General features: G+C 44.1%; 1 protein-coding gene across 2 annotated transcripts in view; it reads left to right on the top strand.

Moving 5' to 3' along the window:
- PIK3AP1 (phosphoinositide-3-kinase adaptor protein 1) overlaps nt 1-21,436 on the top strand; it is a 127,167-nt gene that overhangs the window by 80,576 nt on the left and 25,155 nt on the right. For both annotated transcript variants that reach the window (XM_025396560.1, XM_025396561.1), the window contains 4 exons: nt 11,756-11,851; nt 13,352-13,549; nt 16,933-16,998; nt 19,882-20,087. In XM_025396560.1, the coding sequence (XP_025252345.1) occupies nt 11,756-11,851; nt 13,352-13,549; nt 16,933-16,998; nt 19,882-20,087 (566 nt within the window). The remainder of the gene's footprint in view (nt 1-11,755; nt 11,852-13,351; nt 13,550-16,932; nt 16,999-19,881; nt 20,088-21,436) is intronic.

Below are 21,436 nucleotides of genomic sequence, written 5' to 3'. Positions count from 1 at the left end.
TGTAGTGGAGAGCTGACTTAGCTCTAGCTAACTTGCCAGCTTCCCTTAGCAACCTCCTTGGTAACTGGCATCTTTGTAACAGATCATTTCCTGCAGTGTTTTCTTTACCTGATCTCTCTGATTACAGCCCCTCTCTGCAAGCTGGGTTCTGTCTGAGCTGGGGGCACACTTGGGGACTGTAAAGAACCTCACAGCCCAGCCTTGTAGGTCTGAAACCAACTGAAGGATGATTTGTATGCAAAATGACTACATTACTGGTTTGCTTATGAGACATACTGTCTTTCCTATCTGCATCCTTTTCTCTCAGGAGCCTCCCTCCCTGTGACTGCTGAGGCTCTGTCATCCTCCTGCCATCCCTTTTGGGAGGATTCTGGCGAGTAGAGCCAAGAGATGCCTCAAGACCTGTGAGCCTGGGTGCACAGCATGAATTCTCACCTGCAAGGACAGAACCCACTGGGGAGCAGGGAGATGAGCTCAGTGTACCTCCTGACTTCTTGTTGCTTTTTGCTCCTCCATAAATACACGAACTATGTTGGGGACATAGGGACTTAGTGAAAGCATGCTGGATTGAATGTTTTAAAAAGATAAAATCCCCATCGCCAGCAGCAACCTTGCTCCCCTCTGAACCTGCACAGCTTGCAGGTCACGCTTTCCTTGGGACACTGCACACACATCCCCTGGGGTTCTAGTTATATACAGGCTTCTCTGGTCACCCTCTCCTGGCCTCGATAGGAAGCATGTCTTACAGCTTTGTATCATCCACAGTGCCCATCCCAGTGCCGTACACAATAGGTGTTCAATGATTTCTTGAATTTGAGCTACCAGAAAATAAGATGTAATTCTCGACTTTGTGGGTGGAATAGTGTGTCGGTATTCCAGTGCAAAGACCTCACCCGCCTGATAGGTGGTACTGAGACATCTGTTAGGTGTCCCCGAGTGTGGGACATCTCAGGGTGGCAGTAACTCCATTGGTCACTGCAAGCTGCCTTTTCTTTCATGTTCCCATGCACTTGATTCTTCCTTCTGCCTAAATTGCCTTTCTCTTTTCTCGGCTTGGGAAATGCCCAGATTCCTTCACAAAGCCCAGATGCCTTCATATTCATGTGTTCGTTTGTTTTTCCTTTATTAGTTTGTTCATTCATCCATTCAACAAATATTTATGAAACCTCTCGTGTTTAAATCACGCTGTGCTAGGTGATGATGAGTCATTAAACAAGCTGGCATGAAACTTGCCTTTCAAAGCTTACATTCTAGTGAGAGAGCTGGATGTTAAACAAAAACACCACATAACTGAATATATAACCACAAACTGTGACAGTGCTGTGGAGGAAAAGGACACTGCTTTGAGAATGCAGGTGGGGCTGTGTTCAGGTGGGCTACCACATGGGACTCACTGCACAGCACCACAAATGCATCCCATAGACTCACTCCTGCATGGCAGAGGGTCTTTGTGCTTGCCGGGGGTACTGTATTGAGGCATTTGTCTGCATAAGAAAACCACAGAACTTGTTTGCAGCTTCTCCTAAACTATTTATCCTCAGTCCTTTCTTCATTGCCAATGTCAACCATCACTCATTAGCCCTGTAACTTTACACTGCTATTCTCGTGTGTGTGTGTGCACGTGTGTGTGTGTGTCTTAGTCTGTTTTCTGTTGCTATAACAGAACACCATGAACTGGGTAATTTGTAAAGAAAATAAGTTTATTTAGCTCACGATTCTGGAGGCTGGAAAGTCCAAGAGCATGGTTCTGGCATCTTGTGCGTCATAACATTGTGGAAAGTATTCACATGGCAAAAGGACAAGAATAGGAGAGCCAGAGGGGTCTTGCTTTCATAACAAAGCTACTCCTGTGATAATAAACCCACTCTCATGATAGCAACATTAATCTATTCATGAGGATGGAGGGATTAAGTTTGCAACACATGAAATTTTGGGGCACACATTCAAATCAGCACTCTGCTCCTAGCCTCCAAAATTCCTGTCCTTCTCACATAAAAAATACATTCATTCATTTCCAATTGCCCCAAAAGTCTTAACTCGTTCCAGCATCAACTCAGAAGTCCAAAGTACGTAGCCCAAAGGCCTCAGAACCAGGAAGCTGATTGTGTAACTCTCAGTCTCAGCTCGAAAGCCTGAGAACCCGAGGGGAGAGCAGCTAGTGTATGTCCTATAGTCCAAAGGGTGGAGAGCCTGGAGTTCTGATGTCCAACCCAGAGAAGAAGAGTGTATGGCAGTGTATGCCAGCCCCTGGGGAGACACCAGTTCACCTTTTGTCTGTTTTTGCTCCATTAGGGCCCTGAGCTGATGAGATGATGCCCGCCTACATTGAGGGTGGATCTTTTCTACTCACATGCTTCTCTTCTGGAAACACCCTCACGCTAGGTATTCCCTAATACAGTCAAGTTGACACCTAAAATTGACCATCACAGGCCAGGCATGGTGGCTCATGCCTGTAATCTCAGCACTTGAGGAGGCCAAAGTGGGCAGATAGCTTGAGTATAGGAGTTCAAGATCAGCCTGGGCAATATGGCGAAAACCCATTTAAAAAAAATTTTTTTTTAAAAAATTAGCCAGACATGGTGGTGCGTGCCTGTAGTTAGGAGGCTCAGGTGGGAGGATCACCTGGGAAATTGAGGCTGCAGTGGGCCATGATTGTGCCACTGCACTCTAGCCTGGGTGACAGAGTGGGACCTTGTCTCAAAAAATAAATTAACTATCACAGAGAGTGTGTGTGTGTGTGTGTGTGTGAGATTGCATATCTCTCCCATCTCTCCCTCTCCCTCTTTCTTCCATCCCATTACTTCTTTAGCGTACAGAAAAGCTGGACTTTTTTATTGGCATGGTCAGTCAAACCATTCTACCTGGGGGCAAACTGACCCATTAGGTTCCAGGTTATCTTCAAATGTTTGACTATAATGCTGCTTGCTCTAAGGCTCTCTTTTTAGCCACAAAAGATTCTTGCTGGGGAAAAAAAATTCTTCTGGTCTCCTTTCAGGGTTTGAAAGCCTTCTAGAAGAATAGTCTTTCAGTAGCTGACATTTCACTGTATTATATACTCACTTGGCTTTCTGTTAAATTAACAGCATATAATCTGGATGGAGTTTCCACTGCAGCTAAGTGGTCTGTGTCCCACGAGGAGTATCATATGGGTGTCTTTGAGAATTCACTATTGCCCTTGATTCATTCTTTAATTAAGTGCCTGCTTGGGTGTTCTCTCATCTGTTCAAGCTTCTTGCATTCCAGGAGTGGGTTCTTTCTGACTGACTCCTTAAATACAGTGCAGTGTGACTCTATAGCTGGCTTTTCCAGTAGGAGGCTGTGGCCCCAAAGTCTCCTTGCCATTGTTGTTGTTTTTCTTTGCTGAAATAAAAGAACTTTGCACTTTTTCCTCAGACCAGTAGGTTTCAGTGCATTTTGGTTTATTTTTAATTTGCAAGTCATGAAGTATAAGTGCTTAGGATCTGAAGTACAAACCCTGAACATCCAGGAATGCAGGGATTTGTTCTGATTTCCCTCCCAAAATGCTCTTTGTCTAGAAACAGACTCCCTTCACTTACAGAATATTCTGTGTAGTTCACTGTATGTCCAGGTTGTGTGTATATGTGGAGTTGTCATATTTAGAGCCTGAGAGGGTTTTATCACTCATTAACCCCAGATAACCAGGTACCTTTTTAAAAATGTGGTATTACAAAGGTAATATCTGCTACTGTCAGGACTTAGTGCCTAATTAGGTGTGGAAAAGAGCATTTTAAAAATAATTTCACATGCCAATGCCAGTTGGCCAGTATTGTTTTCTTTTATAATTTATTTTATTTTTTTAAATTTTATGGAGTCTTGCTCTGTCACCCAGACTGGAGTGCAGTGGTGCAATCTTGGCTCACTGCAACCTCCGCCTCCTGGGTTCAAGCAGTTTTCCTGCCTCAGCCTCTCGATAGCTGAGATTACAGGTGCACACCACCACGCCTGGGTAACTCTTTTTGTGTGTGTGTATTTTTAGTAGAGATGGGGTTTTACCATGTTGGCCAGGTTGGTCTCAAACTGCTGACCTTGCGATCCACCCCCATCGGCCTCCCAAAGTGCTGGGATTACAGGTATGAGCCACTGTGCCCAGCCTAGTTTTTTTTTTTTTTCTTTTTCTTTTTCCTTTTTTTTTTTTTGAGATGGAGTCTCACTCTGTTGCCCAGGCTGGAGTGTTGTGGTACAGTCTCGGCTCACTGCAACCTCCATCTTCTGGGTTCAAGCAATTCTCCTGCCTCAGCCTCCCAAGTAGCTGGGATCACAAGTACCCGCCACCACACCCCCTAATTTTTGTATTTTTAGTAGAGACAGGGTTTTGCCATGTTGGCCAGGCTAGTCTTGAACTCCTGACCTCAGGTGATCCTCCCGTCTAGGCCTCCCAAAATGCTGGGATTACAGGCATGAGCTACCACACCTTTAATAAATACTGGCCCCAGTTGGGCAATATTGAGTGCCTGGGTGCTGTGTTGAGAAGGACAGAAAGAATGTTATGATTGGTTAGTGATGTTTGCCATGCAAATGGAATAGGGACATGGAGGCCCATGTATGGTAACTGCTGTTTCTGGTCTACAAAGATATTTATGTTCAACTAAAGATTTTAAAAAATCATTTTCTTGTCCAGACACGGTGGCTCACACCTGTAATCCCAGCACTTTGGGAGGCCGAGGCGGGCGGATCACGACGTCAGGAGATCGAGACCATCCTGGCTAACACGGTGAACCCCCGTCTCTAATCTAGAAATACAAAAAATTAGCCAGGCGTGGTGGTGGGTGCCTGTTGTCCCAGCTACTCAGGAAGCTGAGGCAGGAGAATGGCATGAACCCGAGAGGCGGAGCTTGCAGTGAGCCGAGATCGCATCGCTGCCCTCCAGCCTGGCTGACAGGGCAAGACTCCATCTCAAAAAATATATGTATATCATTTTCTTTATAATATAAATGGAAAAACCATTTTTAGGTAACTTCATTTAAGGCAGTGCACATCTAGAGACTGAATAATGTCTACTTCATAGCAAGGCTGCCTAGTTTGTGTGTAAACATGATGGATTCACTTGAGTGTGCCCTAATTCCTGTCCTCTCTTCCCTTCACTGACGCAGTATGGGAAGGAAATTCATGGCAGAATGACTATGCCTGATACTTGGGCCTATCTTGAGAGGCAGAATAATTCCCCTGAATCTGTAAATATGCTAAGTTACATGGCAAAGGAGAATTAAGATTGCAGACAGCATCAAGGTTGCTAATCAACTGACTTCAAGATATGGAGAATATCCTGGATCACCTTGGTGAGCCCAATATAATCAAAAACGTCCTTAAAAGTGGAAGAGGGTGTCAGAAAACAGACCAGACAGAGGGCATCAAGGAGAGGACTCAGTTCAGCTAAGTTTTCTGCCCAACATTGCTGGGCTTGAAGATGGCAGAAGACGGCCTAGTGCTAAGGAATGCAGGTGGCCTCTAGAGTTGGGAAAGGACAAGGAGACAGATCCTCCTCTATAGCTTCCAGAAAGGAATGCAGCCCTGACAAAACCTTGACTTTGACCCAGTGAGACCTATTTCAGACTTCTGAGCCACAGAACTATAAGATAACAAATTTATGTTGTTTTAAATGGTAATTTGTCATAGCAGCCATAGAAAACTGATACGCCAATTAAGATGCCTCAATATAATAATAATGGTAACAATGAAAATTTAGTGCCAGGCACTATTAGTAAGCATTTTATAAGCATTGTCTCCTTTGACCCGAATGATCATCATATGAGGTAGGTACTGTTACTTATCCTCACTTTACAGATGGAGATATAGAAACTTAGCGATGTCAGGTGACTGCCCAAGGACACAGAGCTAGGAAGAGTCAGAACCAGGGCTTGAACCCAGGTCTCCAAGATATCAAAGTCCGTGCTTCTGATCATGATGCCGACCTGCACTGGTTGCTCAGTGGCTAGCACCTGGGTCTCTATTAATTCCCTGGTTTCAGCTGCTGCCTTTCTCTGACTTAAGTTTGTCCCCTGCATGCAGTCTGTTCAGTTGACTCTAGCCCTCGTCAGTGCCTTTACTCCTGACTTCAGGTCTTCCCTGTGTCTGCAGACCACCCTCTCTCTCCTCCCTGCACCTTTGCCCCCATCATGTTCTTCCAGCCATGCCTTGGATCCTCTGGCTTTAGGCTTTGTCCTGAAGGTTGGCCTCTCCCTATGGTCTTGGTGGCATGGAGTGGTGCCAGCAGGGGTGAAAGAGCTGCAGGAATTGCCCCTTGGTGTTCACTGCTGGGCCGCTAATAAAGAGTGTGATCGGTGTCAGGGAAGTGTCAGGGAAGTGTAAGGCAAATGGGCATGGGAGCTCCAAGTCTGGTCTGGACCGCAGTGGCAGACCCTTCACCAAGGAGGGAAGAAGCCTGCTGGCTCTGTCAAGCCAGTACTTAATGTCCAGAAGCCATGATTAAAAAAATGCACCTGGCCAGCCTTGTCTGTGAGTCAGATTTCCATAAATAACTCTATTGTAAAGAATTGATGTTTGTTGTCTGAAGATTCCTCCCGTGCTTTAGGTATATTCAAATATAAATATATTGAGTAGGCATAGTTTTTACTAGGCTAAATATAATAATGAAGTATTTGAGAATATGTGTGGAAATTCAAATATTACAGTGAACTCGTAAGCATTCATTACTTTGAAGACAGAAAACTTGGGTTCAAACAAATAAAGGTCCTGTTGAAAGAAGTGTAAATTGAATCCTATTTTTTGAATTTTCTCCGTTTAGGACATTAGCCTGGGTATAGAATTTAATAATAAAAATAATAGTAATAATAATAATAGTAGCTAGCATTCCTTTAGCACTTCCTGTGTGCTAGATACTGTGCTAAGCAGTTGGCAAGCTCCTAATTTAATACTCACGACAAACCTGTGAGATACATACTATTATTATCACCATTTTACAGACAAGAAGAGAAAGAAGCTGAGAGGATTTTTGAAACTTGGCCCAAGATAATTATGGGCAAAGAGAAAATATAATAGCTATCATTTCCCTTTCTGCATAAGATTTTGACCTTCAGTTGACTTCCTAGCTTTGTTACCCCGGTAACCTGATAAGAGCCAATGTCAACTATGTTTCCAGGCAACATTGCCTACAATAAAAATGGCTCCTGATTGGTAAATTGCATCTGGAACTGGGAGGATCTGTACAGGAACTAGAAATACTTCAAAGGGACACCGTTCTTTGGGCTTTCCTGAGGACATTGACTCTGGCATATCTCTCATGCAGACCCTGGAAGCTATGCCTCTGGAGTTGCTATGAGAAATTGCTCTTGTAGAATATGAGGTTTTTCACCAGCGCGGCCTGCTATGGATCTTGTCTCTTTGCATCTGAGCTGCTGGTCAGGTGCAAGGACTGGCTCAAAGGAAGACCAGCTCTTGTCACTGCCCTGCTGGCTTGTGTCCTGTATCTTTCTGAGTGAACTGGTGCCAAACATGTCCCAGGGTCATCTTGTGAGTCTGAATGTTTGATTGAACCTAAAAAGACTGGTTGATGTTGGACCGCTGGGTGTGTAGTCAATACAGCCAGAAGTGGGAAAAACACAATTGGAACCTATGCATTTCGATCCTAATGCCCATGCTTCTCATCATCCTGTGAGACACTCTCAGGGAGGCTCAAGGAGGCCAAAGAACTCTACCAAGTCACAGAGCTGACATTTAACCACCTACATTGTTGCTTCCAAAATCATGCTCTTAACCACCAGTTAAGGTGTGACTATAAAGTAAAAATATTTGTTTTTCACAAGTGATTCATTTCGCACCACCTCGATCATTGCATCCACACACATGTGCTCCGCAGTGTCATTGGAAGGTACTTAGCTTGATAGTGTAAGCAGACAGGAAGGACGATCATGGGGTCATTCCCAGGAGCTATGATTATTTAGTTTTGCTATAGTGGTCCCTCCTCTCCTTTTTGTAAAAAAAAATTATTTTGAACTACTTTTAGCGAGAAAAGTTGCAAAAACATCAGAGTTCTTGCATACCTTTCACTCAGGCTCCCTTAATACTAACATCTTACATAACCATAGTACAATTACCAAAGCCAGGAAATTACATTGGCACAATACTTCTAACAAAATTATAGACCTTGTTCACATTTCTCTAGTTGTGCCACTGATACTCTTTTTCTGTTCCGGGATCCTTTCTAGGATCTTATAATGCATTTAGTTATTTCTTCTTAGTCTCCTTCAGCTTGCAACAGTTCCTTAGTCTTTCCTTGTCTCGATACTTTTGAAGAGCACTGATCAGTTATTTTGTATAATGCCCTTCAGTTTGAATTTGTCTGATGTTTTCTATAATTGGGCTGAGGTTATGAATTTTTGGCAAGAATGCTATAGAAATGATGTCCTTCTTGGTGGAAGGAGTCATGATATTCTTAAGTCTCATTACGGGTGCACATTTTTTTCTGTTCTTTTCTTTTTTTGTTTGTTTGTTTGTTTGTTTGCTTTTTGAGATGGAGTCTTGCTCTGTCACCCAGGCTGGAGTGTAGTAGTGTAATCCTGGCTCACTGCAACCTCTGCCTCCCGGGTTCAAGCTATTCTCCTGCCTCAGCCTCCTGAGTAGCTGGGAGTACAGGCATGCGCCACCACGCCCAGCTAATTTTTATATTTTAGTAGAGATGGGATTTCGCCATGTTGGCCAGGCTGGTCTCGAACTCCTGACCTCAAGCAATCCACCTGCCTTGGCCTCCCAAATTGCTGGGATTACAGGCATGAGCCACCACACTTGGCTTGTTCTTTTCTCTTTTTAAGTTCTTTTTTAACTTCTCCCAAAATGAGCACATTAGGAAAGGGGTTATAGTACCCAGAGTGGAAGCCTGCATCCGTATATATGAGCATGCCAGGACCAGCCAGGACTGCTCTTGCTTCTACTATTTTCTTCCACATTTTATTTCCCTAAATTCTCTTTATAGCTCCTTCAGTTTCGCACCTACGTCTCTGATATGCAAATCAACTCTCTCAAATTGAACGTTGTTAGTGAAAATAGCTGGACCATTGCATGAGGCTTTTACCACTCTGTCAACAGGGTTGACAGATTGTGTGTGTGAGGTTTGCGCTCTGATATTATCAGCCTGGGAGATTTGGTGATTAGTGATTAAAATGGTCCTGAGGTTGCTATACACTGGAGAAGGTTCCTGGAGATGCTGGGGCCTGAGACAGGTATGGTTTTCTAGAGGGTTCAGCATTGGGCAGTATAAAGCTGGATCACAGGTCTGTGGAGTTTCTCCCTCCCCTTATCTTTACGGGTGTCTGACCCAAGCATGTCTTCCCTTGGGGGTAAGTTCCTTGGTGCTTCATTGTTGGCTTAATGATGAGTTTCAAACTGGAGTTTCAAAAATTAACTGGGGTCAGGGTCAGGCAGGTGGGAGTGGAGATTGGGGTAAGAATTGAGAAGAAGGAAGGCAATACAGAGTCTTAGTCAGGTAGAGGAGGGTCCTGCTCTTAGCAGGGCACACACCTGTAGAATATGTGTTCCTTCCCATTTTTCTTTTCTTTTCTTTTTATTATTTTGAGACAGGGTTTCACTGTGTCACCCAAGCTGCAGTGCAGTGGCATGATCCTAGCTCACTGCAGCCAGATCTCTTGGGCTCAAGCAATTCTCCCACCTGAGCCTCCTGAATAGATGGGACTATAGGTCTGCACCACCATGCCCAGCCAATTTTTTTTTTTTTTTTTTGAGACGGAGTCTCACTCTGTCGCCCAGGTTGGAGTGCAGTAGCGCGATCTTGGCTCACTGCGAGCTCCGCCTCCTGGGTTCACACCATTCTCCTGCCTCAGCCTCCTGAGTAACTGGGACTACAGGCGCCTGCCACCACGCCCGGCTAATTTTTTGTATTTTTAGTAGAGACGGGGTTTCACCGTGTTAATCAGGATGGTCTCGATCTCCTGACCTTGTGATCTGCCTGCCTCGGCCTCCCAAAGTGCAGGGATTACAGGTGTGAGCCACCAAGCCCGGCTTTCTTTTTCTTTTTTTTGGAGAGACAGGGTCTCACTCTGTTGCCCAGGCTGGTCTTGAACTCCTGGGCTCAGCCACCTTCCCACCTCAGCCTTCCAAAGTGCTGGCATTACAGGTGTGACATCCTGTGCCCAGCCTCCATTTTCTAACTCCATGAGGAAAATGTTCCATGAAACACAATTAAGCAGATTAAACTGAAAGTCTCATGTAAGTAGAATATTTCTGGTCTTGAATTTTTAAAGAATGAATTAGGTGTGAGTTCTTATCAGAACGTGTTTAAAATAATGAATGCATCTCTAGGTATGCTTCAGGATTAGTACAATTACCCTAATCTTTCTAGTCTGTTATGGAATTCAGTGGTGACAAGAGCAGGCGGGTGGGATTCATTTACTGGTTCCTCATTTGGAATTGTAGTGCCCTGAACTGGAAGATATCAAGGTACATTATATCTATGTCATGCGTCTACTATGCCAGGAGACATAAACTGAAGAAGTAGAAATAAGGAGGTTGTTTTTTGTTTGTGTGTTTTTTGGTTAATAAGGTAATACAAACATATCAGAATACTGCATTTCTTTATTTTTTCGAATAGGCTGAAAAGCTAAAATATAAGAAGATGAACAGTGGAATATCTTTCTGTATTATTTATCCCCATCTTCTCAGTTCCTAGAAAACCACTGATATTAATGTCTTATATCTCCTTCCAGGGTTTCTTTTCTTTTCTTTTCTTTTTTTCTTTCTTCTTCTTCTTCTTTTTTTTTTTGTTTTGTTGTTGTTGTTGTTGTTGTTGTTACTGAGACAGGGTGTTGCTCTGTTGCCTAGGCTGGAGTGCAGTGGCATGATCACAGTTCACTGCTGCCTTGACCTCCTCGGCTTAAGTAATCCTCCCGGTTCTGCATCCCAAGTGGCTGGGAGCACAGGCAGGTGCCACTATACCTTGCTAATTTTTTTCTTTTTCTTTTTCTGTAGCGATGGGGTCTCACTGTGTTGTGTAGGTTGGACTCGAACGCCTAGGCTCAAGTGATCCTTCTGTCTTGGTCTTCCAAAGTGTTGGGATTAAAAGTGTGAGCCACCACGCCTGGCCCAGAGTTTCTTTTTTATATATATAAGCAAGTACAAAAATAGAATCTTATTTTGCCCCCTTTGGGTAGCATATCAATTATCTAAAATATTGTATTTTTTGAAGATTCTGAATCTTCAGTTTCATCAGAATCTTCAAGAATATGTATTTCCTTTTTATTCCTTTTTTTGTCTCAGATTTTTTTTTAATTAAATAATATGATTCCAGTTATGGTCCTCTGTCAACCCCCTCCGAATCCAGTGATCCTCTCTCCCTCTCCATAGAGTAACCACTTCCAAAAATTCATTATTTATCATTCCCAGCACATTTATGTGTTTACTGCATATTTATGAAATCATAAACACAATTTATTCCCTGTTATTCCTGCTTCCATTTTTTCTGTAATAAACAATGCGACGATGTAGTATTTCAAAATTGAACCTATTCTTTCAAATGCAAATGAGCATATCTTTACCCTTTGAGACCTGTGGTGCAAGGAAGAGCCTGAGGGTTGTGCACGTTGCTCTCTTTCATGCCCCACACTTACTGGGTGTCCTTCTTGAGTAGGTAGATGGATGGAGGGATGGATAGATTGATGAATGCTTGAATCTCTTAAGAGAGTTGCCAAACCTCATAGTTCCATCTGTAAAAACCTCCTTGCCTGTGGAGGAGAACAATATATAAATCTTAGTCTCCTTTTCCGTCTAGATGTTGAAATGCTTCAGGCCAGTACATCTAACCCAATCCCTAGAGATGGTTTCTCTCAGGCCACTAAGGACTCTATGATCCGCAAGTTTTTAGAAGGTAAGTCATAGCCATGAGCAGGGAAGCCAAAAGAGTGAAAGAGAAACAAATGCAAGACATTGTCTGGTTCTTTATAAGGGTTGCTCCCCTCAAGGAATGGGCTGTGGCATACATGGCATGTGATGTGAATAGAGGCACTCTGCCTCCCCTGACCCCTCTACCATGAGCTCCCCCATCAGCCCTTTAGAGGTGGGCCAGGAGTTCCAACCAGTGGAGCCACTTGTTTGGGTAAACAAGTTGCCTCTAGCAAGACCTCTTTTAAAATGCATATGTTGTTTTTATTTGGCCAAAATGTATTGAGTGCTTACTATGTGCAAAGCACTGTTCTGGATGTTGGGGCTGGAGATACAAAGAAAAGTAAGATATGATGAATGCCTTCAAGGAGCCTTTACTCGCTGGTGAAGGAGGCGAATATAAACAAAGATACTAAGTTGAGGCTGTGTTGTATAGTGGTTAGGAACATGAACTCTGATCTATTCTCAATTTTCCCATCCAGTTAGCTGGAAAACCTCAGGCAAGTTACTCAGCTCCTCTGGGACTCAGTTTCCTCTATTGTAAAATGAGATAAATGTTGTGATAATTAAATGAGTTATTATGCATTAAGGTGTCAGAGCACCACCATGCACATAACAAGCAGTTAATGAAGATTTGTTATTGTTATTATTATTACTGAAGGTTTCAAAGGTGGAGGATGTTAAATTGCATGGGTAATTCTTTAACCCTGTCCAGTTGTTTACAGTGTATGGTGCGGTCTGTTGATCAAGTAGATTTAGAAAGCAGAGTGCTAAGAGGAGGGGACTCAGAAGGGGACAAAAGTAGTTTTCACAGTGAAGAGGAAGGAAAAACTCTAAAGCAGTGGTAGACAAACCACAGCTTGGCCATCTGCCTGTCTTGTAAATAAAGTTTTATTGGAACACAACACGACCATTTATTTAGTATTGTATATGGCTGCTTTCATGTCACAAGAGCAGTTGAGTCCCTGCAACAGACTTTATGGCCTGCAAACTTTGAAATATTTACTATTTGGATCTTTAAAAAAATGTGTGCTGACCCCAACTCTGGAACAAAAAGTTTTCCTGAGAGGGGAGTCCTGGGCAGTCTGTTTTTAAGCCCTTTTAAGAAGTACCACTTTCATTGGACAGTTGGCAGTGAATGCCCCACCTTTCCTAACTAGGGCTTTGACAGTTAGTCCTATCTAGGACTTTTCCTAGTTCTAATAGGATGAATAACTGAATCCCAGCAGTAAAACAGAGATGATAAATCCTTGTGCTCCTGTCCTTTCACTGCATCACTGGGTGTCAATGAAGGTAACATGAGTGTTTTCTCAATTGCTTTGTGTGGTGTTCTGAGCAGATGATACAGGAAGTGATATTGGGGAAAGTTCTTTGCTAGGGGGCAGCACTGAGGAAACAAGGTAGGGTCCCTCACTCTGCTTTTATGACTGGCAATCAACCAGTTTGTTTGGCCACTGCTTTCAGTCACCTTTCTCTGCGTTTCTAGGCAACAGCATGGGAATGACCAATCTGGAGAGAGATCAGTGCCATCTTGGTCAGGAAGAAGATGTTTATCACATGGTAGATGATGATGATGCCTTTTCCATGGACCTGGCCAGCAGGCCCCCTGTCCCAGTGCCCAGACCGGAGACCACTGCCTCTGGTGCTCACCAGCTGCCTGACAACGAACCATACATTTGTAAAGGCAAGTGTGACAGGGAATGATGTCCAGCTGGGTCTTTGGAGCTTCTCAACAGGGATTTCCTGGATGACCTGGTTTTCTGAACCATTGCTCAGAGACTATCCCCTTCTAAATGGTCTTCAACCAGCCCTAGGAGATGGGGTCATATCTTGGGACAGATTCTGAAGCTAGAACGGGAGTAATGACCAGAGTGAGTACCAGCCCTCCCGGAAGTATTTATGTACAGTTGCAAAGGCAGGTAAACAAGAACCCGGATACATTTTTATCTCCTGAAACCCTTCTGGATATTATTAATTTTGAATTGCTAACATTTATTGAAATCTATCAAGAATGCTTTATCTGGAACATGCCATTTAATCTTTACAATAACCTATTATGTAAGGACCATTATTATGTCATTTTACAGATGAGGAAATAGAGGTTTTACAGAGGTCACTCAGCCATTGCATAGCAAAGCCAAAATTTGAACTCAGGGAGTCTGATTTCACAGCCCTGGCTTTTAGACACTATGCTAGGCTGTCCATCTACCCATGTTATTAAAAATTAAGGTTTTGACTTTTTCATAATTATCCCTGGGACATTAGTTAGATACTGATAGCATTGTTAGTTTCACTATTTTTTGGACTTGGTTACAATAATATGGTTACAAGTACTATAAGACTATTAGAAATAGGAAGAGAGGTGGCTCATGCCTGTAATCCCAGCAGTTTAGGAGGCCGAGGCAGGTGGGTTGCTTGATCCCAGGAGTTTGAGACTGGCCTGAGCAGCATGGCAAAACTCTGTCTCTACAAAAAATACAAAAAATTAGCCAGGTGTGGTGGCACGCACCTGTAGTCCCAGCTGCTCAGGAGGCTGAGGTGGAAGGATTGCTTGAGCCTGGGAGGTGTAAGTTACAGTGAGCTGAGATTGAGCCACTGCACTCCAGCCTGGGCAACACAGCAAGACCCTGTCTGAAAAAGAAAAAAAAAAAAGAATTGCCAGATCTGTGCTCCTGAACTATATTCTATTTTTCAATGGTCTCATCATGTGGTTGGAGGTATGGCAAAAGGGAATTATAAATTGGGGAAGATAGCATTCACCCAGAGCCCTAGGTAGTTGGGTTGGGGTTGCCAGATAAAATACAGGATGCCTAGTTAACTTTGAATTTCAAATAAATGGCAAATGAGTTTTTAGCGTATGTCCCAAATAGTGCACACATTTTTGTTTTGCGAAATCCAGCAACCCTGAACTGGGTAGGAATACAGTTGTGAGATATTACGTACTGCCAGGTGCTGTCAGTGCTTCCTGCCTACAGTCTCCTTGGGTATCATCTCCTTGGCATGAGCAGCAGACACTGTTGGTTCCTTGCCCATGTCCCCCTAACCCTTTGCATTTCTGTGCTCATTGGCTGGACCCTACCTGTCAGCACCAGTGTCTTTCAGCCTGAGGGCTTCCTCTGGCACCTGGAGCCTTCTCTGCCCTCTTACAGGACAGGTTGAAAGCATTGGGGAATTAACACACAGAGTTGCTGCCCTCAACCAGTGCCTGACAGGAGGTATGGATCGGTGCCCCAGTTTACTTGCCGCTCTGGTGGGAGAATTCTTAGTTGTGCATTCTACATTGCGTTCTAGTGACTCCTAGGTTGCCTGCAGTGTAACTTGCTTGTTAACGCAGCATTTATTGCACCATCCACTTCCCCGTCTCACCTCCATCACCTCTCAGATAGACTACTTGCATTTGAATCCTTGTCTCGGGTCCTGCTTCTGAGAGAACTCAATCTAAGAAGCATGCAAATATATGCTGGTAATTCCTAAATAGCGGAGGGAGTAGGGAAGAGTATTGATGGCATGGCTCCTTGTAGGGATGTGTTTGGACAGGGGCACAGGTGATTCCTCAAGAGCCCTGATGGACTTGCTAGGAAACTGTGGAGAAGCAAAGGAAAGGAGAGAGGCAGGAGATGACAAAAGGGACAATGGCTTGGAGGCCAGAATACCTGGGTTCATCTCTCTCAGCTCTTGCATTTTCCAGCTGTTCAGCATAGGATGTTGGGTAAGTCATTTCACCTTTCTTTCTTTTCTTTTTTTTTTTTTTTTGAGACAGGGTCTTGCTGTGTTGCCCAGTTTGGTCTTGAACTCCTGGGCTCAAACAATCCTCCTGCCTCAGCCTCCCAAAATGCTGGGATTATGGGCGTGAGCCACCATGTCCAGGCCATTTCACCCTTTTTTTAGCTTTAGTTTCCTCATCTATAAAATGGGTATTGTAATAATACACATATAGATTAATACATGTCTTAATAATACATACTAATACTCTGCCATAGCCTTATTGTGAGGGTCAGATGAAATAATACAGAAGGAAGTACTTTATAAACTGTAAGGCATTGTAGAGACATCACTTGGGTTAACTAGCATGCCAAGGTATTGCTGATTATTGGCAACAGTCTCAAAGTTTAGATATGAATAATGATAATAAAAGCTAACAGTGTGTTTACATGGGCCAGGCACTGTTCTAAGCACTTTCCATGTATTAACTTGTTTAATCCTCATCACAATCCAGTGTAAGAACTATTATCATCCTCATTCTACAGATAAGAAACAGGGACAGGAAGAGGTCAAGCCACTTGTCCAAGATCATATGGTTCACAAGCCACAGAGTTAGTATTTGGATTCAGAGAGCCTCTTTCAGAGCCCAGGGAGCCATAATCACCATGTCATCTTACCATTAAGTGAGCCTTTGTCATGCCCCAGCTTTCTCTCCTAACCTTCATGAATCTGTCCCTCATAAGTGACTTCATCTTTTTTTTTATATATATACTTTAAGTTCTAGGGTACGTGTGCACAACGTGCAGGTTTGTTACATATGTATACATGTGCCATGTTGGTGTGCTGCACCCATTAACTCGTCATTTACATTAGGTATATCTCCTAATGCTACCCCTCCCCACTCCCCTCCCCACAATAGGACCCGGTGTGTGATGATCCCTTAATCTCTTTGGAGCTGTGCACACATTTTACTATTCTACAGCTTAGAGTTCTGTCTTATGGCACTAGTTGGCATTTTAAGTGGTACTTCCTTTTATTCTCAAATTTTAAGGCTCACATTTTCCATGGCTAGCTTCAGGTGCTCAGGGGTCCAGGCACATGTTCGTGTTCCCATTACCGTTTTCTTCAATGAGCTTGTAAATGCTGATCATGTCCTCTGGCTAGCTTTGTCTTTCTAGTTTGAGATTGTGTCTGCTTAGTCTGCCATTACTTGACAATTCCTAGTCCTTCTCATTAATTGCCTCTTTCTACACTTTTGATTTACAGAACCACATATGGTGGTCCTAGGTATGGATTCATTATCATTATTATTTTGTACTGGATTTTGATAATTTTTCAGTAATCAGAATATTGTTTATCTCATAGTTTTTGCAGAAAAAAGTCAAGAGCGGCCTGGGAATTTCTACGTTTCCTCAGAGAGCCTCAGGAAAGGTAAGCCACATGTTATATGAACTGAACTTTTGTGTGGTTGAAGTGTTCATAGGTCAGTGATTTCCAAGTGTAACAATAGCTCCTTGGCATTGAAAAATAGAGGGATCTAGGCCAGGCATCATGGCTCACACCTGTAGTCCCAGCACTTTGGGAGGCTGAAGGGGGTGAATCACTCGAGGCCAGGAGTTTGAGACCAACCTGGGCAACACAGTGAGACCCTGTCTCTAAAATTAAATAAATAAATAAATACAATAGAGAGATCCAAGGATACTTTAGGGTGGACTGTCTGAGAGTCTTGTACTGATGGTAAAGGGGGAGGGAAAGAGATCAGGGTCCTCTACAATGTTGTACAAATTGGTCATACAAAGGACCTTAATTAGTGGAAAGTGTCCATAAAGCACATAAAAGTATAATCTAAAAATGGAGGTTGATGCCAACAGGATGAAAGTAGGTGGCCCAGCACCCAGTCTTTACCTAATGATACAGCCTTGCTGGGCTGTTTACTTACCTTATCTATACTAGCCAAACTATACTTCGAATCAACTTTTATTTAAAAGGTATTTTGCTTGCCATTGGGGAACAACTTGGAAGTCTCATTTTTCTAAACAGTTTTAAAGGAAGTTTGAGGAGCTACGTGCTCTTTTTTTTCCCTTGATTTCCTTGTGCTAAGCAGAAACACTCAGTATTATCCCATTGAGGATTCTTTTGACAAGTAGCCATGACACCATGTAAGCATTTGAAGGCATCCCACAAGGGCTCTGGTAGTGGGAGACTGGAACTGGTTGGCTTGTGCATTTTGTTTTTTCCTCCACCGCGTCTCCCAACACCATTAAAGAGAGCCTTGAGAAGGGCAGACCTGGGAGAAGGATGTGTGGGTGTGTGTGGACAGATAGTGAGTGGTTGGGCAGAATGATAGATAAACGTCTTTGAGGCTTTTTCAGTACTCACTGGTGAAGCCATTTCTCTTTATTCTTCATGTTGTGTCCCTGAATCACAATACCCAAATGGGGTCCTGCTGGAGAAATTCAGATTCAAATAGCCTTATATGAATTGAGTGAAACGTCAAGTTGCCTCAGTGGCCCCACGGTCACTGCGAATAGCTCATTCCCCACAGAACTGGAGTCACAGCCTGGAGAGAGATGAGGGTTGGCTTCATATTTCCCTAGAAGCTCCAAAGCAGAGAACTGTGAATTTGTAATGTGGAAGAGAGGTTGGCACAGGAACAACCCAAGGGTAGCCAGCTGGAAGCCAGCACCTACTTTATACCTGATGCTGTTGGGCCTGGTCATGATTCCACTGATGTTCCAGTCTCCTGGGGCATTTCATGCCCATGGGTCCACAATCACTGTGCCCCATGCTGCTTAGAGACAGTGAGGGACGAGAGTGGAGCTAAGAGAAGCATCCTGGCTAAACTCTTCCAGTATATTCTCTTCTGGGTGTGGATTTAAGTCTAAAGCAGTGGTTCTCAATTGGAAGTGATTTTGTACCCCCTCCCTAAAGAACATTTGGCAATATAAGGGAAATTTTTGGTTGTCACAACTAAAGAAGCGGGTGCTGCTAGCATTTAATGGGTAGAGGCCAGGGATGCTGCTGAACATCCTACAATACACAGGACGCACCCACACAGTAAGGAATTACCTGGCCCAAAATGTCAATAGTGCCAAGGTTGAGAAATGCTTGTCTAAAGGCATCTCAATAATTAAGGCTTGGCTGCTTCTTCAAGAAAACACCAAATGGTGGATGATGCTGATGCAGTGGAAGAGCCTGGGGGTCCTGGAATGGGAGACTGTGATGGCCTCCCTGGAGGCTTTGGCAGTGACATTCAGGCTGAGGTTGTGGCTGTGGCTGGGGCCAAGGCTCTGGAGTTCATGGAAGTAAGGCTGAGAAGAAGGAGTGGACACTTATCACTAAGTTAGACCACCTGGCCAAAGACATGAAGATCAAGTCCTGGGAGAGCTCTCTTCTCTCTGCCCATCAAGGTGTCTAAGATCATTGACCTTTTCCTGGGGTCATCTCTCAAGAATGGGGTTCTGAAGATTATGCTGACACAGAAGTTGACCCATGCTGGGCATTTCACCAGATTCAAGGTGTTTGTTGCCTTTGAGGACTACAGTGGCCATGTTGTCTGGGTATTAAGTACTCCAAGGGGTTAGCCACTACCATCCAAGGGGGCCATCATCCCAGCCAAGCTTTCCACTGGATCTACACAGACAGGCTACAGGGGGAACAAGATCAGCAAGCCCCACGCCAGCTTTTGCAACGTGACAGGCCACTGGCTCTGTGCTGGTGTGTCTTATCCCTGTCCCCAGGGGCACTAGCATTATCTTGGCCTCTGTGCCCAAGAAGCTGCTGCTCATGGCTGCTACACCTTGGCCAGGGGCTGCACTGCCACCCTGGGCCACCTTTGATGCCATCTCTAAGACTGATAGCAACTTGATCCCTGACCTCTGGAAAGAGACTGTATTCACCCAATTTCCCTACCAGGAATTCACTGACCATCTCTCAAGACCCACACCAGAGTCTCTAAGCAGAAGACTCAGGTTCCAGCTGTGGTTACAACATTGGGTTTTTATACAAGAAACATGAAATGAATGAAGTCTGTTAAAAATAATAGCAATAATAATTAAGACTTGGGAGAGTCAGCAGATTTCACACCTCCCTTAAACGTTGCAGCCTTGTCTGCTTTAGTGTGATAGGCTTTGGAATTATTAGCTGCGTTCTTCTGCCCTGATTTTATGTTGTATCTCCCCCTTCTTGGCTACAAGTAATTGTTCTTTTGAGATGAGTCCTCTTGAGCCTGTGACCAGCCTCATTAACCCTACGCCTCTGGTGAGCGGTCCCCAGTGGGGGAACTATCAAGCTGAGTTTTGCCATCCTTTCCAGGGCCGCCTGTCAGACCATGGAGGGACAGGCCTCAGTCGAGTATATATGACCCTTTTGCGGGGATGAAAACACCAGGCCAGCGGCAGCTTATCACCCTCCAGGAGCAGGTGAAGCTGGGCATTGTGAACGTGGATGAGGCTGTGCTCCACTTCAAAGAGTGGCAGCTCAACCAGAAGAAACGATCGGAGTCCTTTCGTTTCCAGCAGGTAACTAGCTTCGTATGGAATTTGTTTCATTTCTATTTCCCCACTTGACAGTGGAGCAGGGCTGGGCCATAGCTGTCTTGTGTATTGCTGTACATGACACCTGTGCCTGCAAACGCTTGAGTTTCATTGTGAACCAGCGAGTGTGTATGAGTGTCACCTCGGTCTGTAAGCACATGGCTCCCTGGCTGAGAGCTGGATAGCTTTTCCAGGTGCCATGAGGCTTGAGATCAGGAACAAAGACTCAACTATAAACACTAACTCCGCTGCTGTGTCTCCCTGCATTTGGCTCCCTGCTTCTGCTTTCCAGCTTTTTTCTTTTCAGAGTCCCTCTCTCTATTCCTACTGCCAAATACCCTCATAGCTATCACACTTTAGCACTCAAAGAGAACTTGGAAAACTACCAAGAAATATGATTAAATGAACAAAACAAGTTGCAGATGCAAAACTACCCAAATTAAAACAACTCAGACACCTCCACACACAAATGCTCTATTTCTATGGACATGTATATAAATGCAAGGACAAAGATCTGCAAATGGTGGCTGCCTCGGGCCCATTCCAGGGGCCACCTCTCGGGAGAAGACTGGGATTGGAGGACTGGGATGTCAGAGGAGACTCTTGCTTTACCTGAATAGTTTGAAGCTTTTATGAGAATATATAACTCCATACCCGTATCATAAGTGTACACGATATATAATTAAAAACAATAAAAAATCTCAAACTCAACATTAGGAAGTTCCTTCTTAGTCCACCAGTGCCTTTGTATTAAAAATGAGGAAAGGCAACTTTCCTAGTGAGGGGCCGAGTCAGGACTGGAACTATTGCTTTCTCTCTCCACCTCCCCAGGCTGCTTCCTTCAAAGTACTAGCCAGGCCCGACCCTGCCTACCCTCAGAGATCAGATGGGGTTGGGCACGTTCAGGGTGGTACAGCCATAGACCCTGGTGGTGTGTATTCTAATTTCTATTCTTACGCTATCTGACATACCAGCACCCCTCCAGGGCTGAGACGGGAGCCTGTCTTCTGGGACAGGATTAGCGGTGAAGAGTGGGGAAACATGTCATCAGGCAGCATTTGCTGACCTCTGACAGTGCTATGTTAGGCATTGTGTTCAACATTAAATAGACCTGACCTCTTTCACTCCTCATACACGCATATGAAATAGGTATTATTCCTCCTGTTCCACAGAAAACTGAGGCTCAGAGAGGCGAAGAGGCAGTCAAGATTCAAACCTCCCCTTTCTCACCCCAGAGTCTGTGCTCCCTTCACTATACCTTCTGCCTTCTTAGTGCTCCTTAAGACAGGGGCACCTGCTCTGCCAGATGCCTCCCTCTCTTTGGGGGCCTGAAG

The sequence above is a fragment of the Theropithecus gelada genome, chromosome 9, assembly GCF_003255815.1.
Source record: "Theropithecus gelada isolate Dixy chromosome 9, Tgel_1.0, whole genome shotgun sequence".
NCBI lineage: Eukaryota > Metazoa > Chordata > Mammalia > Primates > Cercopithecidae > Theropithecus > Theropithecus gelada.
The sequence above is the reverse complement of the archived record's forward strand: the minus strand, read 5'-3'. Positions and strand labels throughout refer to the sequence as shown.